The sequence below is a fragment of the Canis lupus genome, chromosome 6 (genome assembly GCF_003254725.2).
Source record: "Canis lupus dingo isolate Sandy chromosome 6, ASM325472v2, whole genome shotgun sequence".
Taxonomy (NCBI): Eukaryota; Metazoa; Chordata; class Mammalia; order Carnivora; family Canidae; genus Canis; species Canis lupus.
This window is the reverse complement of record NC_064248.1, coordinates 6,868,627-6,883,715: the sequence shown is the minus strand read 5'-3', so window position 1 is coordinate 6,883,715 and position 15,089 is coordinate 6,868,627. Positions and strand designations below refer to the sequence as shown.

At 51.0% G+C, this 15,089-nt stretch overlaps 1 protein-coding gene across 3 annotated transcripts in view; it reads left to right on the top strand.

The window, feature by feature from the left end:
• The first annotated feature begins 2,467 nt into the window (after positions 1–2,467).
• Positions 2,468–15,089, top strand: part of HIP1 (huntingtin interacting protein 1) — a 158,177-nt gene continuing 145,555 nt past the window's right edge. For all 3 annotated transcript variants that reach the window (XR_007411103.1, XM_025425853.3, XM_049111066.1), the window contains exon 1: positions 2,468–2,667. Coding sequence is in view for 2 of the 3 variants with exons in the window: in XM_025425853.3 (XP_025281638.3) it covers positions 2,548–2,667 (120 nt within the window). In the remaining variant the exon portion in view is untranslated. The remainder of the gene's footprint in view (positions 2,668–15,089) is intronic.

The following is a 15,089-nucleotide window of genomic DNA, read 5'->3' as shown; positions in this document are numbered from 1 at the left end:
TCACTATTATTTATATTCCCCAAATGAATGAGAACATATAATGTTTGTCCTTCTCCGACTGACTTACTTCACTCAGCATAATACCCTCCAGGAGCCTCTACTCTTCACTCTGTTCTGTGCCTGGAAGGACAGGTAGAGGCAGTACTGATGCATCATCCTTGCCCCCCCTACCCCAACTCTCCTCAATAGGCTTGGCCAATGGGAGGTGCTGTAGGAAATCAGAGGACAGGAGAGTTAGAGACTGGTGTCTCCCATTGACTGGTTGTCCTACCTAGGGCCAGGGGCTCTGGTCAGATGCCTCCTTTCCCACGACTAGAGCACCCAACTGGTTGGGGTACAGCTCTCTCCCCTTGTCCCTTCAGGGCTAGGGCTGATAACAGCTCCCCATTGTTCTAATGGCTGGGTTCTTCCTTCCTAGTTGATCCTCCTCTTCTAGGTCACACCTTTGTATGCATTCCTTCTTTAATTCAATTAGCCCTTCCAGTGGACAATCCCTTCCCTGCTGCCACTGCAACTCATCCACCTCCATAGCCCTCAACAGTCCTCATCTACTGTGTCTATCTCCCCAAAGCCCACAGTTTGCTGATCCACTCACCATTGCTTTGGCTCTCCTCAATCTGATTCTTTTTTTTTTTTTTAACATTTTATTTATTTATTCATGAGAAACACAGAGAGGCAGAGACACAGGCAGAGAGAGAAGCAGGACTCCTGCAGGGAGCGGACGTGGGACTCGATCCCGGGTCTCCAGGATCGGGCCCTGGGCCGAAGGCGGCGCTAAACCGCCGAGCCACCTGGGCTGCCCCTGTCTCTCTGATTCTTCCCCCACCGCTCCAACTCCTGTTTCCACCCATCGCCTGCTCTTTGGCCAAGTCTACACTGACACCGCTCTGTCCAGAATGGAAGTCATCTCCTCTTTTGGAGCCAGCACCCCTACTCATTTAAAGTCATAAAAAAAAAAAAAAGTCATCTCCACCTTCTCAGACACAAAGCCTTGAAAACCAGGTAACAACTCACCTCTTCCCCAGAGAAACTCAAGGGAAGCCACTCACAAAGCCTCCCATATAAATACACTTGGAGGGAAGTGAATTTCTCACTTTTAAGAAAAGTGAGAAAAGTGAAACCAGTGAGCTAGCTATGCAAATATAGCCTCAAGGCAATCACCCCTCCAACACCTTGCCACCCTTACATCCCTCCTCTATAGAATTTGACCCCACCAGTGCCTCCTCCCTCCCATTCCCTACATCCAAGCATGTTCCCATAACCTCCCAGAGGACAAGAACTTTCTCCTCATTCCCTGTGGGTTCTCAGGGTCTCTCATCCACTCTCCCGATTGGTTCCCTCCCTTCCTCTTCGCTCCCACAATCTGGTCCACACAGCGCCAACCCCACCCCACCCGCCAAGCACAGGTCTGAGCGAAAGCCTTCAGTAGTTCGCCAGTGCCTGCAAAGGCCCACCGCCTCATTCGCTTCTCTATTGAACGCGTGAATTTTAATCAAAAGATCTTAGTTTAAAAAAAGAATTTAATGCCTTCCTTTGAGTTTCAAGGCATTTATCTCCAAAACCCCAACACTAGTATTTAACGGGAAACTTCTCACTTTCTCTAGCGTCTCCGCTAAGGATCTCACTTCCTCCGCCAGTCGGTACCTCGGCTGACATCCGAGCAGGAGGGGAGGGGTGGCCGAAAGCCGCGGATAAACAGAAACACAGACGGGTTTCTGCCAAGGCTACGCTCCGGCCGGTTCCAGACCGGGAGAGGTTTGGATAGAAGGTGTCAGAGGCTCCCGCTGACCCAGCCCGGCATCCCCGCCCGGGTCGGCGATCGTCGCAAAGGGGATGCGCAGGGCTGCAGCGCAGGGCAGGGCAGGGCAGGGCAGGGCAGGGCGGGGCGGGGCGGGGCAGGGCAGGGCGCGGGAGGAGGCCGAGGGAGCTGGCGCGGGACGTTGACCCGCTGGCGGGAGCCGGGCGGGAGGGCAGCGCTTCCCGGGGCTGCGGCCGCCGAGCCGGTCCTTCCCGCGCTCCCCGGGCCCGGCCCGAGCCGCGTAAACACGCTTCTACCCAGCGGCCGGGACTCCCCGCGGGAGGCCGGGCGCCGGGGGCAGCGTGACCCCCGCCCACCACGCCGGGACCCGGCAGCGCCCGCCGCTGAGCCGAGCGCGGCTCGCGGGGCAGGGGCGGGGAGGGCGGTGCGCCGGGCGTCGGGGGAGGGGCGGGCGAGGGCAGGTCAGGGCAGCCCCGGCCCCGCCCTCCGCCCCGCCCCCGCCGGGGCGGTGGGGCCCGGTGACTGACAGGCGTCCGGGCCGGTCAGGGCGCGGCTCGCGGTCCCGAGAGCCCGGCGGGGCGGGGCGCGCTCAGGAGCTTCGGAGGGGGCGGGGGCGGGCGGGGAAGCCTCGGAGAGGGGCGGAGCCTCGGGAGAGTAGCAGCGCCCCCAGCCAATGGGAGGCCGCAGCCGTCCCGTTAGCGCCGGATCCCAGCGGGTAGGGCGGGGCGGACGGCGCCGTGGGGATCCCGGGGCGGCCGAGGGCCCCTGACTCGGCTCCGCGCGGCGACATGGACCGGATGGCCAGCTCCATGAAGCAGGTGCCCAACCCCCTGCCCAAGGTGCTGAGCCGGCGCGGGGTGGGCGCGGGGATCGAGGCGGCAGAGCGGGAGAGCTTCGAGCGGACTCAGGTGAGGACCGGGGGACCCCGGGGCATGCGTGGCTGGGGCATCCCGAGAGACGCAGTGTCCGGGAGGGGCTTTGGAGGGAGTAGAGGTGTCCAGGCCCAGGGCTGGACGGGGACAGCGGGCCTCGGGAGGGAGCATCTGGTGCGCAGGTCGAGGCGATCCTGGGGAGGTCGGGGACCCGGGGGCATCCCAGCTGGCCTGGGGAGAAGGGCAGGGCGGCCCCGAGGAGCCGGCACGATCCGTGCGGTGGGGCAGGGCAGGGGTCACGGGGGCGGTGAGCGGAAGGAACGGAAGAGGGGTGGGAGGGGTGCCCCTAGGCAGGGGAAGCGCACTGGGGGGCCGCTCGGAGACACAAGTGTGGTGGCTGGGAGCGGAGCGCCGGACTGGGATGTGAAGTGGGGGCTCCTTTCCTCCCCTCTCGACCGCTTCTGGGTTGCATTGACATTCCCCCCACCCCTAGCATCCCCTTCCTGGTGCCTCTGGCTTGGCTCACACCACCCCCAGCTGTTGGCCTCCGAAGGCCGGGCTGAAGGGGTCTGGGCGGCGGGAAGGAATGTAGGAAATGCGACGACGTGTGGCCGAGCTTGAAAAATGAGGGCTGGAGGAGGGGGCCCGGCCAGGGGCCAGGGGCCAGGGGCCAGGGTCAGGCCTTTGGTCCGACAGCCCGCTGCTGGTAAGGATGAGCTGCCCGAGTGGTGCCCAGAGCCCTGGTTTGGGGTTTGGGTTTCATCCCCCAAGATGTGCCTGACAGCTAATAGGCAGCCTGCCCTATTTGTCCAGCCTGACCAGGGCTGGAGGCCAAAATTCCCCAGTGTCATCAACAAAAAGCCACAATCCATTTTTACCTCAGAGTTTGAATGCCTGCTGTATTGATTTGACTGAATAAAGCTGACATGTTTCTGGTGTTCATCAGCTCGTTTGTATGCAAAATCCATTTCAAAGGGCACAGCACTTCTTTTAATCCCAGTGCCAAAGTTGTATGGGCAGATTTGTTCTTTGCTCTTGCGCTGAGGGTGGAACCTTTGAAGATCCAGCTGGGCCTCCACTGCCAGAGGCTGGCTTCCCTGCTGTGTTCTGCTCCCTCCCTCCCACCACGAAACAGGGTACAATGTGAAGGAAAGGCTTTGGGGTTTTAGGTAGAAACGATTGGGAAGACCTGATAGTATAATGTGCAGGAATCTTGCAATGAATACAGCTTTTCACCCTGGCAACTTCATCCTCTTTCCAGATGCCTCTGGCCCGTTCTAGGTGTGTCTGGGTGATGTAAAGTAGGGAGTGTCCCGTCCCAGGGTCATCCTACCCCAGGAAGGGATGGGAGAGATAGGAAAGACAGCAGTTCACTTCTGCCTCCTGGGGACCAGCTGGGTTTGAGACTTCTTATCTCTGCCTTTGTGGACTGGACCCCTGGAAAGAAAGAAGCTTTCCGTCTGCTGGTCCACGGTGGGTGTTAATTGCCGCAACTAGCTGCCTAGTTCTGAGGCTTCTTGCTCTCACTAGTGTGAATAGTCTTCTTCTTTTTTCCTTTTAATGGAAAAAGAAAAGAAATAGATGTTGATAACCCAGTCCATCTGGAGTCTCAAATAAGTAAAAACTAGAGCACTAGAGGAATATGGATAAAACTTTGACCCATTATAGCAATAGAAATTAGGTTTGTGAAAGCTTCCACCCAGGACTGGCATGTCCCCTTGCCATCCAGGGACAGTCCAACAAGGAGACTCTGAGGCAGTGTTTGCCGGTATTTTACGTGTGGAACACTTGTGATTGGCTGCGTCTGATCGAGTGGCTTGTTTGGCGGTGGGGTGGGAGTGAGGAGGAGGTAGGCTGGAGCAGGAAAAGAGAATTTTTCTATTATTGAAACTGTAAGGGGGGTAGGAGAGTGGAGAAAAGAGAACAGTCCTAAAACTTGGCACTAGTCAATCTGCAAAAGCTCGTTTTGTTTGATGACTTCAAATGTATCTAGCGTATTATGAGATATAAAAAATGAGCTAGAAAAAAAATTTAATGACTTAAGAGACCATGAGAATCAGCCAAGGTGTAGTGATAATTGTAGCTAATTATCGTATTTGGCTCTGTTCTAAGTACTTTATTGTATTACTTTCTTTAATCTCCACAAGGACCCATGAGGTGGGTATCAGCCCCGTTTTCCATGAGGAAATTGAAGTTCAGAGAGGTTAAGTCACCTGCCCAAGGTCATACAGCTGGAAGCCGTTCCACCCTTTACCCAACTGTCTTGCATTACCTCTGAGTCCCGGCGGAATGCTGGCATTGGAGCTGGAAGAGGTTTGAATTTTATAGCCAGGCACTTGGATAGGCTGTGTGACCTCAGGCAAGCCTTTCTAAGGCTTCCTTCTTGTAAAGTAAGGATGATACATACCTTGCAGGTTTAGTGTGGGGGTTAAATGAAATCATAGGCATGAAGGCGTTTTGTAAGCTTCAGAGCATGGTTTCAGTGACTCTTGCTGTAATCTGGGGAGACCTAAGGAAGCATAAATATAAGTAATAATGCAGGCTGTGATGAACTCTTCAGCAGGGGGACAGAAATGTTCCTAGGTAATGTGATCACAGCCGAGACCGCATGCGGAAAGTTCTGTCTGAGGGTGTGGGGAGGGATTGGGAGCCCTTACCGGGACCTGACGACCATCCAGCATGAGATAGTGCTTGCTGGGTGGAGAGAAGGAGGGAGCATTCCAGAAGTGGGGAATGGCAAAGGAGATGTCCAGAGGTGAGTGCAGATGAGGTGCAGTAGCCCACGTGGAGGCAGGAGCAGAATTGGCCACTCGCACCTCTCAGCCGCACTCCTCCCACTCCTCCGCCCCACACCTGCTACCTTGTACAGTCACTGTTTTGTCCTCAGTAAACTAGGAGCTTCATGGGGGCAAGATTGTGTCTTGCTCTCTCTCCCCTGTGTCCTCAGATTCCTGAGGCCTGTGTTAGTGGTGATCTGGCTGTAGGTGGGGTACAAAATGACTGGCTAGTTCCAGCAGGGAAGCCCTTGCATGGATGGGTAACTCGGCTCAGGGCAGCCAGGGAAACTTTTTTTTTTTTAAATAAAGATTTTATGTTATTTATTAATGAGAGACACACAGAGAGGCAGAGACACATGCAGAGGGAGAAGCAGGCTCCACGTAGGGAGCCTGATGTGGGACTTGATCCCAGGACTCCAGGATCATGCCCTGGGCCAAAGGCAGGTGCTAAACTACTGAGCCACCCAGGGATCCCCAAGCCAGGGAAACTTGATGGTTTTTCCTAATGGTCCCAAGTTCCCTCCTGGTCCAGCACTCTGTCCTACACTCTCCAGTCAGGAGCCCTGCCCAATGCCTATCAGAGGACTGTGATTTCTCTGTCTTCCTTCTGGTCAGGGGCTGTGTTCATGCCAGAGTGGGGACCTCAGACCCACCTGCTGCAGCACCTATCTCCAACCTGACCCTTGCTGCCAGCCCATCACAAACAACCTTCAGGCTCTAGGGGAATGAAAAGTGGTTCTTGCCATCAAACAAGCTGCTGTAAGAAAGATACCTTGCCTGGAGCACTTTACAGTTTACACAGCATGTTTTAGCTATCTTTGGGGGCTACACTGTGGTTGGGCATTACCACTCTTATTTTGTGGATGAGAGTGTGGTAACTTGCCCTGGGCCACCCATTGATGATTGAAAAGCAATCAGATCCAGGACTCCAGATTCCAAGCCCCTTCCACCACACTGTCCTCATGTTGGCCAGGAGGGCAATTCTGGAATGAACCAGGACAGCTGACACACATAGGCACAAAAATACCCTGACCATATTTACTTAGCCAGAAAATGGTTTTCTCCATGGTTTGTTTATTTTTTTACCATCCATTTAGTGAGCACATAGCGTGGAGGGGACACAGAGATGAGTAAGATAAAGAGACCAGCCTGCAGGAGCTCATGAATCAGCAAGGAGGTGGACCCGCTACTGCAGGGTCCTTCTACACAGAGGGCAAAGGACCTACAGCCCTGGCATCATGGGAGCTGCTAGCAATGCAGGACCTACGGAATGAGAGCTTTCATATCAGCCAGAGCCCTGGGTAGTCTTGTGCATGTTGAAATTTGTTCTCTTGTGGGTGATTACTAAGATCAGAGGAGAGACGGGGCTGGAAACATGGAGGCTTTCGTCCAAACCTGTTTGGGTAGAGCCCACCACAGAGTACAGGATCCTAACCAACCTTGAGCTGGGAAGAACCAGGAATACTTCGATTCTAGAGAAGAAAAGACAGAAACAAATATTTATTGATGGCCTGGTGAGCCTTAGAAACATACTGGGTGATTTATGGCTATTATCCTATTTAATAGCTTAGGCTCACAGAGGCGAAGTTACTTGCCCAAGATCACACAGCGAGTAAGCAGACAGGCCAGAGCTCTGAAATCCAATGACCAAGCCCACATCCTCTTCTCTGTGTTTAAGTCAGGGGGCATTTCTACCATTTCGCTCATGATCTTCAGATCAGCCTTTGATTCACCTGCTGAGAAATTGTGGGGTTGGACCAGAGAGATCAGTGCTTCTCAACCCTGGCTGCTCAGGAATGGCTTCTAGCATGAAAGGTGCTGTCCTCCCTCCTGTCCCCTGCTTGCTCCCTTCGTTGGTACTGGAAAGGTAGAAAGGATGCTGCAAGCTTTCTTTGAGCTTGTGGTTTTCTACTTACTCCTCTGGTTTCTTCCCATTGATAAAGGTGAGAACAGCTGACATTCACTGCATTTACTATGTGCACATGGTATGAGACACATATGAGACACACCTCCCAGTTCTTGGAACGAATTTATGAATTACGATCCCTGTTTTACAGATCAGGAAATCAAGGCTTAGACGTGTTAATAACCAGCTCTAGGTTCTGAAGTAGGTGTCTGAGCTGGACCCAGGCTCAGGAAAACTAGCCCCAGAGCCTGGCTGTGCATGCTTGCCATCCCTGTATCATTGCCTGGCCCCCTCAGCTCTTTCTCCTTCTTTTCCCTAACAATTGGGTCCCTGATGTGCTAACCTCACCCTACTTCTCTTTTACCTTCTGTCCACTTCCTGTATGCTCACCTCATCTGACAGTTTCTGTTTTTATGTCCATGATGTCACTTGCCCACGTCTGTCTTTTGACTTCCCTGCCTATGTGACCACTTCTATTGGATGTTTGCCCTTGAATAAACCATACATGCCCCAGACTCTACTTCGGGCCTTCCCAGCCTCTGAATACCAGCGTCTGGTCCCCATCAGTCCCCATCATCTCCTTGGCATCTGTCCCGAGTCCTCCCTTTCCTCTGTCCTCACAGTCACTTTGTGTTCTGTGAGGCTTCTCTTGTCCATTGCTCCTTTGCTTTGTACCATTCCTGTCCTCACAAACCTCTTGCCTGTGTTGCTGAAATCCCATCCTCCCTGGGGCCAGAGGGATCATCTCTAAAGCCCAACACTGCTTCTTTAACTCCCTCTTTTCAAGAACCTTTGCTGGCTCCCGAGATACCCTGCATGACCGTGGCATCTTAAAGTCCCTGGTCCCTCTCTTTTCCAGGCCATAACTTACACTGCATCCCTCCACTAGACAGCTCCTACAGGCTGCTCTCAACCAGATCAGATATTCCAGCAAGCATGGGCCCGTAGCTACTGTATGTCTGTCCCATTCATCCATGTCGAGCCGTGGCTTCTCTTCCAGACTGTAAGCTCTTGGGGGCAGGGTCTGGCTCTCAGTGTGGAGTGAACCCTTGCAGGAGGCAGGTACTGGACCTTTTTGCCAAATGTATGAATGTGAAACGGAGGATCTAGACGGAGCCTGAGTGCTGTAGACAGGCCTCTGCTTGCAGAGTACTTTCCCTTTGCACATTTTGGAGATTCTCCCTCTGTCTCCTGTGATTTCTCCTGTGATTAACTCTTACTAAGTGTCTACACTGTGTGCCAGGCCTGTGTGCCCAGGATCCCCATATAGGAAGGAGCCTGCAGAGCCTCTAGAGATAGATAGATAGATAGGGCTTGTGGTCAATGATTTGAATTTCCATGAATTTCAGAACACTTTATAAACATTCCCAAAACATAGACGTGGACCTTCCAGGGCTTCTCTCTGCTTCTTTATGCATCAGGTGGGCCTTTCTGAGCTAGAAGGGAGAGAAGCTGGCCTGGTGTCCCAGGCACCTGGATGTGGCTGATGGCAGTGGCCTGTGTGCTGCTGCTGGAGTTTGCAGCAGGGTGTAAGGGATGTGAGGATGAGCGCAGAGTAATATGAGAGCACTCCCTGGGGAGTGAGCAAATCTGGCTCTGCTACTGGATTTCTCATTTCAAGATGGGGAGGCCGGACAAGATTTCCAGCTCACAAACATTTGAGCTAATAAAATTCCCGAAGCGGGGTTTCACACTGTGGAATAAAGACACACATTTCATCTGAGTTCTCAACTGCTCTCTTGAAAAACTTCCACATGCCTCCCACCCGTATGTAGAACGGGACACATGAATGGGTGGTACCGTATTTTCGCACGGCATGAGGAATGCCCACGTGGCTCAGGAGAGCAGAATCCCAGCCCCACTTGGGCACTGAAAGGGTTCTCTGTCTGGCATGTCTGCAAGACACCAAAGAGGACTGTTTAACACTCCCTGTCCACTGGCCCACTTGGTCTGCCACCTCAGGACAAAGTGTGGAGAAGCCCCGGACGGGGTGCGGCGGGCCAGTGGCCAGTGCTCCTGCATCCAGAGGGTTGATGGCCTGGAGAGATGCCCACCTAGGAAAGGGAGCTTGTCAGCCCCACCCACCTCCTGGCAGGGTGGGGGCTGCTTCCTGTTTTCCTGCCTGGGCAGGCAGGGAGGAGCCCTGTTCCTGGCTCACAGGCCCTGCAGTCCGACACCGTGCGGGGAGAGGGACAGGGATTGAAGGTGTCCCCTGGCTCAGACAGTGGAAGGGAGGATGGGCTTCTTTTTCAGATCTGAAAGGTTACTACTGCTGCCTCTGTTAGGGCAAATGAGACAGCTCAGGAAGCTGGGCCAGGCTATTCAGGAAGCCAGTATGGCCGATTGCTTCTGATTTTAACAGATTTGCAGTTTATAAAGCACATTTACACATAACCTCTTTTTTGGCCACAGAACAACCATGTGATAAATAGTGGTCTGTTCTCAAGGATGAGAGGCTCTCTCAGCCTCTCAGTGAGGCTCAGAGAGCATAAGCCACTTGCCCAAGAGCACTCAGGAAGTGGCCGAGCAGAGGCTTAAACCTGGTGGCTCTTACCTCAAACTGTACTTTCCTTTGAGTATCTCTCTTTAAAGCTGAAAGCTGCTCTGGGGCTGGTAACTTAGAAAAGTCATGGAGATTTTTTTTTTCCAAGTCTTTTCCAATTGACTTACTTGGACTTCTGAAATTCCCCCCAGAATATTTTTGCACCACACATAACTATCAAACGGCCTGTATCCAGAATATGTAATAAAAAAAAAGTAAAAGAAAAAAAAAGTAAAAGAAAAAAGAGACCACCTAATAGAAAATAAGCAGGAGGAACTTTGTAAAAGAAAATAAACCTATGGAAATGTGCACCTTCATTAGTAATCAAGGAAATGCAAATTAAAATTGTAATGAGATACCATTCAATGCCTATCAGCATGGCTGAAATTAAAAATGAAAAGGGGCGCCAGCATGGTTCAGTCAATTAAATGCCCTACCCTTGATTTCGGCTCAGGTCATGATCTCAGGGTCCTGAGCCCACGTCAGGCTCTGTGCTCAGTGCGGAGTGTGCTTGTCCCTCTCTCTCTGCCCCTCCCCTGGCCTGCATTTTCTCTTTTTATGTCTCTAAAATAAATAAATAAAATCTTTAAAAAAGAAATAAAAATTAAAATGAAAACAAAAGTGGTGCCCATGTGGCTCGGTTGAGCGTCGACTCTTGGCTTGATTCGGCTCAGATCATGATCTTGAGGTCGTGGGGGATTTAATTTTAAAAAATGGAAAAGAAAAAAGAAAAACTGACTGTACCAAGCATCAGCAAGGATGTGAAGTAGTGGAAATGCTCATGCTGGGGCTGTGCACTGGTGCAACCACATTGGACAACAGTCCAGTGTTATCCAAAAATTGAAGATGTATAGACTCAATAGGCCCGTACTTCCACTGTCCGCTCTATACCCAACAGCAAGGCACAAAACATGTTGGAGGGATGCTCATCATCACCTTTTGTCATAACTCCAAACTGGAGACAATCCAGGTCCATCAACAGTAGATGGATAACTGGATTGTGATGTCTCTCGTGGGGATACTTGTACAACAAGGAGAATAAATAAACCGTGGTCACATTCGACAACATAGATGAATCCTACACACCTGATGGTGAATGAAAAAAAAGGCAGACCCAAAGGACACCTTCTGTATACTTCCATTTAGTTATTTATTTAAGATTTTATTTATTTATTTGAGAAAGAGTGAGCACGAGTGAGAAAGGGAGGAGCAGAGGGAGAGGGCAAGAAGCAGAGTCCCCACTGAGCAGGGAGCCCAACATGGGGCTCCATTCCAGGACCCTGGAATCATGACCTGAACCAAAGTCAGATGCCTAACCAACTGAGCCACCCAGGCACCCTGTATGCTTCCATTTATATCAGGTTCACAAAACAACCAAAGTGAAACGTATCAAGTGTGCTACTTGGATTGCAAATCTGTAAAGAAATAAGGAGATGGAGGTGCCTGAGTGGCTCAGTAGGTTGAATATCCTACTCTTGATTTCAGCTCAGGTCATGATCTTGGGGTCATGATCAAGCCCTAGCATGGAGCCTGCTTAAAATTCTTTCTCCCTATCCCTCTGCCCACCACACCCCCCTCATGCTCTCTCTCTGAAAAAGAGAGAGAGAGAGAAAGCAAGCAAGCAAGCAAGTGATGATTATCATAAAAGTCCAGATAAATATTGTCCTTGGATGCAGGGTGATTAATTGGGAGGGTGTGCAAGGAGAGATTCTGAGGTCCACCATCAGTTGGCTTATTGGCCTAGGTAGCAGTTTTTGATAATTTACTAAGCTGTATATTTTTGTATTGTGCAGTTTTCTCTATTTAAATTCTATTTCAAAATACAAAAGTCTAAAAAAAAAAAAAAAAAACAAATGAACACCAAAACCACCTCCAGGGAGTAAGAGACGGTGTCTTGAGGAGTCTAGGAACTTGCCACTTTCATATCTGCCCACCTTTTGAGGTCTCTCCCAAATACAGCCTCCCTGGTGAAAACCCTTCTGATATGCCCTGGACCTGGGAAGCCTTTGATTTATGAATCATGTATATCCATGCAGCATATTCTGAGTACTGCAGTAACATGTAGTTGTGAGGTTGAGACTTATCATTAGCCCACACTGAGCATGTTGCTCTCAGCTTCCATCCGTTTGTGCCTTGTGTCTGCCTTCCTCAGCACCAGATGGGCCCCTCATGTCTTCATTCATCTTTTACCGGGTTGTCCCCAGCCTCTAGCACAGGGAAATACACCAGCTCGGGCTAAGGAGGTCTGTGAAATACAAAATAAATTAGGGGATGAAAAGTTCTCAAGGGGGGCACCTGGGTGGCTCAGTCTGTTAAGTGCCTGCCTTGGGCTCAGGCCATGATTCTGGGGTCCTGGGATCAAATCCCAGGTCAGGCTCCCTGCTCAGCAGGGGAGTCTGCTTCTCCCTCTGCCCCTCCCCCTGCCCGTGCTGTCCCTTGATCACTCTCTCTCAAATAAATAAAATCTTTAAAAGTAAGTTCTCAAAGGAGAGAATGAAAGAAGAGAGTGTGTTTTAGGCTCAAAAGCACATTTGAGGGATGCCTTGGTAGTTCAGCAGTTGAACGTCTGTCTGCCTTTGGCTCAGGGCGTGATCCCTGGGTCCTGGGATCGAGTCTCGCATCGGGCTTCCTGCAGGGAGCCTGCTTCTCCCTCTGCCTGTGTCTCTACCTCTCTCTTTGTGTCCCTCATGAATAAATAAATAAAATCTTAAAAAAAAAGAAGCATACTTGAATAAAATATCAGATATCTGTATGGTGGACTTCCAGAATGTATGACCACAAGATTGGCTTGTATTCCAAAGATCTAGATCAAGTCTCACTTGATAAGCTATTGTGAGAACAGAGGAGCCTGGGGAATGTCACCTGAGAACATGGCAGAAATGCTCACCTTCTAACAGCGATTCTGTGTGGTCCTTGTCTTGTGTACAGTCCCTGGGGCCAGCCCACAATGACAGTTCTGAGCTCAGATGGTTGCTGTGTGTGTGTGTGATTATGTCTTACTGCCTGTCATGTGACCCCTCCCATATTGGGCTGCGAGCAAATGCCTTCTCTGGTTTCTTTTGGATGGGTCTTAACCAATACTATATTCTTTCCTCCTATTTTCCATAATCCTTCAGTGAGAGATTGACAGGCAGGAGCTGTGTGGTTTCTTCTCTGAGCGAGATCCAGGGAAACTTCCCTTGAAGTACCAGGTCAGCCCAGGGCTCTACCTCTCCAGGCTTGGCACTAGGTAGGCATTCCGAAACTCTGTGTCAAGTACCTTATTCATCTGTCTTTACAGCCTCAGGCTCCTGACACAGTGTCTGGTACTGAGTGACTCTTGATAAGGGTTTGTAGGATGAAGAATGAAATATTTTGAGTAAAGGACTGATGAGTGTCGGCCATATATGGCCCCAGAGCTGAAGGGTGAACCCTCCCAAGTTCACCCTGAGTCTGGGGTCATGTGAGCATGATTGGAGCCAGCAAGAGACTGGGTCCTTGAAAGAGACCAGGTCTCTGACATAACTGTGGGTGGTTCCCAGGGACTTCCTACTGAACGTCAGCTCCCTGACTTGTGCTTGGAAGTAACTTGAGATCTTCTGCTTCCCTTGAGATTCTTAGTCCAGGAAGGGACCTCCCTATATAGTCTAAGGCCATTACTGCTGATAAAAAACAAAAAAAAACCCTAACCCCCCCCAAAACCTGACACACCTAATCCTGAACTTTGTCTCCTGCCACAAACTCACTCGTTGTCCTTGGTTCCCAGTTTTAGAGAACCCCAGTTTATAAACGCTCCCTGGCCCTTGAAGCTGACATTCTGCGGCTCATCTTTGACAGCTCTCTCTTCTGCATCCCTGTGGCTAGGCACCAAGTCCAGTTGTTCTGTCTCCTTCATTCCTTGTTTGCTCCAAATGGCTCCTACTTCTCCCACCTGAGCTGCTCCTGCCTTCATTCAGGTCTTGAACCTGAACTACTCATCACACTGCCCAACTGGCTTTCCTGCCATCCAGTCTTGCCCCTCAAATCCACCCTCCCCCTGTCTGCTAGGCATTACTCCAAACTGTGAAACTCAGGCTCATGGGCATAGCATAGAGCTGACCTTTGCAGGCTGTAATGTCCCGTGGAGCCCCCACCACCCCTCCATCCCTGTCCTGTCTCAGGCCCCACTGTGTTTCTCCAGGTGGCATACCATGCTTTTCTGCCTCAGCCTTGAGTGCCCCTCCCACTTTTTCTACTCACTAAACTCTCCATCCTTGAAGTCCTACCTCCAGTGGCCCTCCTCTGGGAAGTCACCCCACTCTTATGGGCAGATTTATTTGATGAAATTTCTGTGTGTTTCCGTGTTGATGTGTTGATCTATATGTCTGTTCCCCGCTGGACTGTGAGCTTCCCTATAGCTTCACCTTCTTTGTAGGCCTCACCCCAAGCATGATGCTCAAGACCCCGTAGACCCTCAGTAAATGTTTATTGAGTGAACTAGTAATAAAAGATCAATACCGATAAAGGACCTGATCGTATTTGATTGTTGCTATACCAGAAAACAGAAGAGGCCCAGTTCCCATTCCAAGGCGGGTGCCCAATGCTGAGGTGATCGTACATGATCTCCATCGCATTGGAATGAAGCAGAGGCTTTGGCTCCCCTGGTAGAAAGAGGTAGGTGTGCTTTAGGAATGGAGAATTCAGTAGGAGGGGCATTTTACAGAGAGGGGCTTCAGCGTGCAGTCATGGTACACCCAGAGCCAGTGGACTGGGAGCCAGTATTCCTGATTTATGTTCCATGGTGGGGGATGATGGGATGGGGTAGGCAAAATAATACACACACACACACTGTCTCTCTCTCTGTTTCCCTGCAACATGTCCACCTGCGAGTATGTTTTGTTACACAGTAAAAAGGTCTTTGCAGGTATAATTAAGGACCTCAAGATAGAAAGAGGAGCCTACATTTTTCCCAGAGCTTCCAGGCAGGAATGCAGCCCTGCCAACACCTTGATTTCAGCCCAGTGAAACCAAGTTAGCCTTCAGATTGCAGAACCCTGAGCTGATAAATGGGCGTTGTTTTAAGCTGCTAAATTGGTGGTAATTTGTTACGGTCGGCGATAAAAACTAATATGGATGATAACAGGTAACTCACACTTTGCAGTGAGAAAGCTAGTGCAGCCCTTGCCTCGAGGCACAGACAGGCCACCCTTTTAAACCTGGAGGGACATTTGTTATTTCATCCATGCTTACTGTGGCCATAGATGAAACATTACAT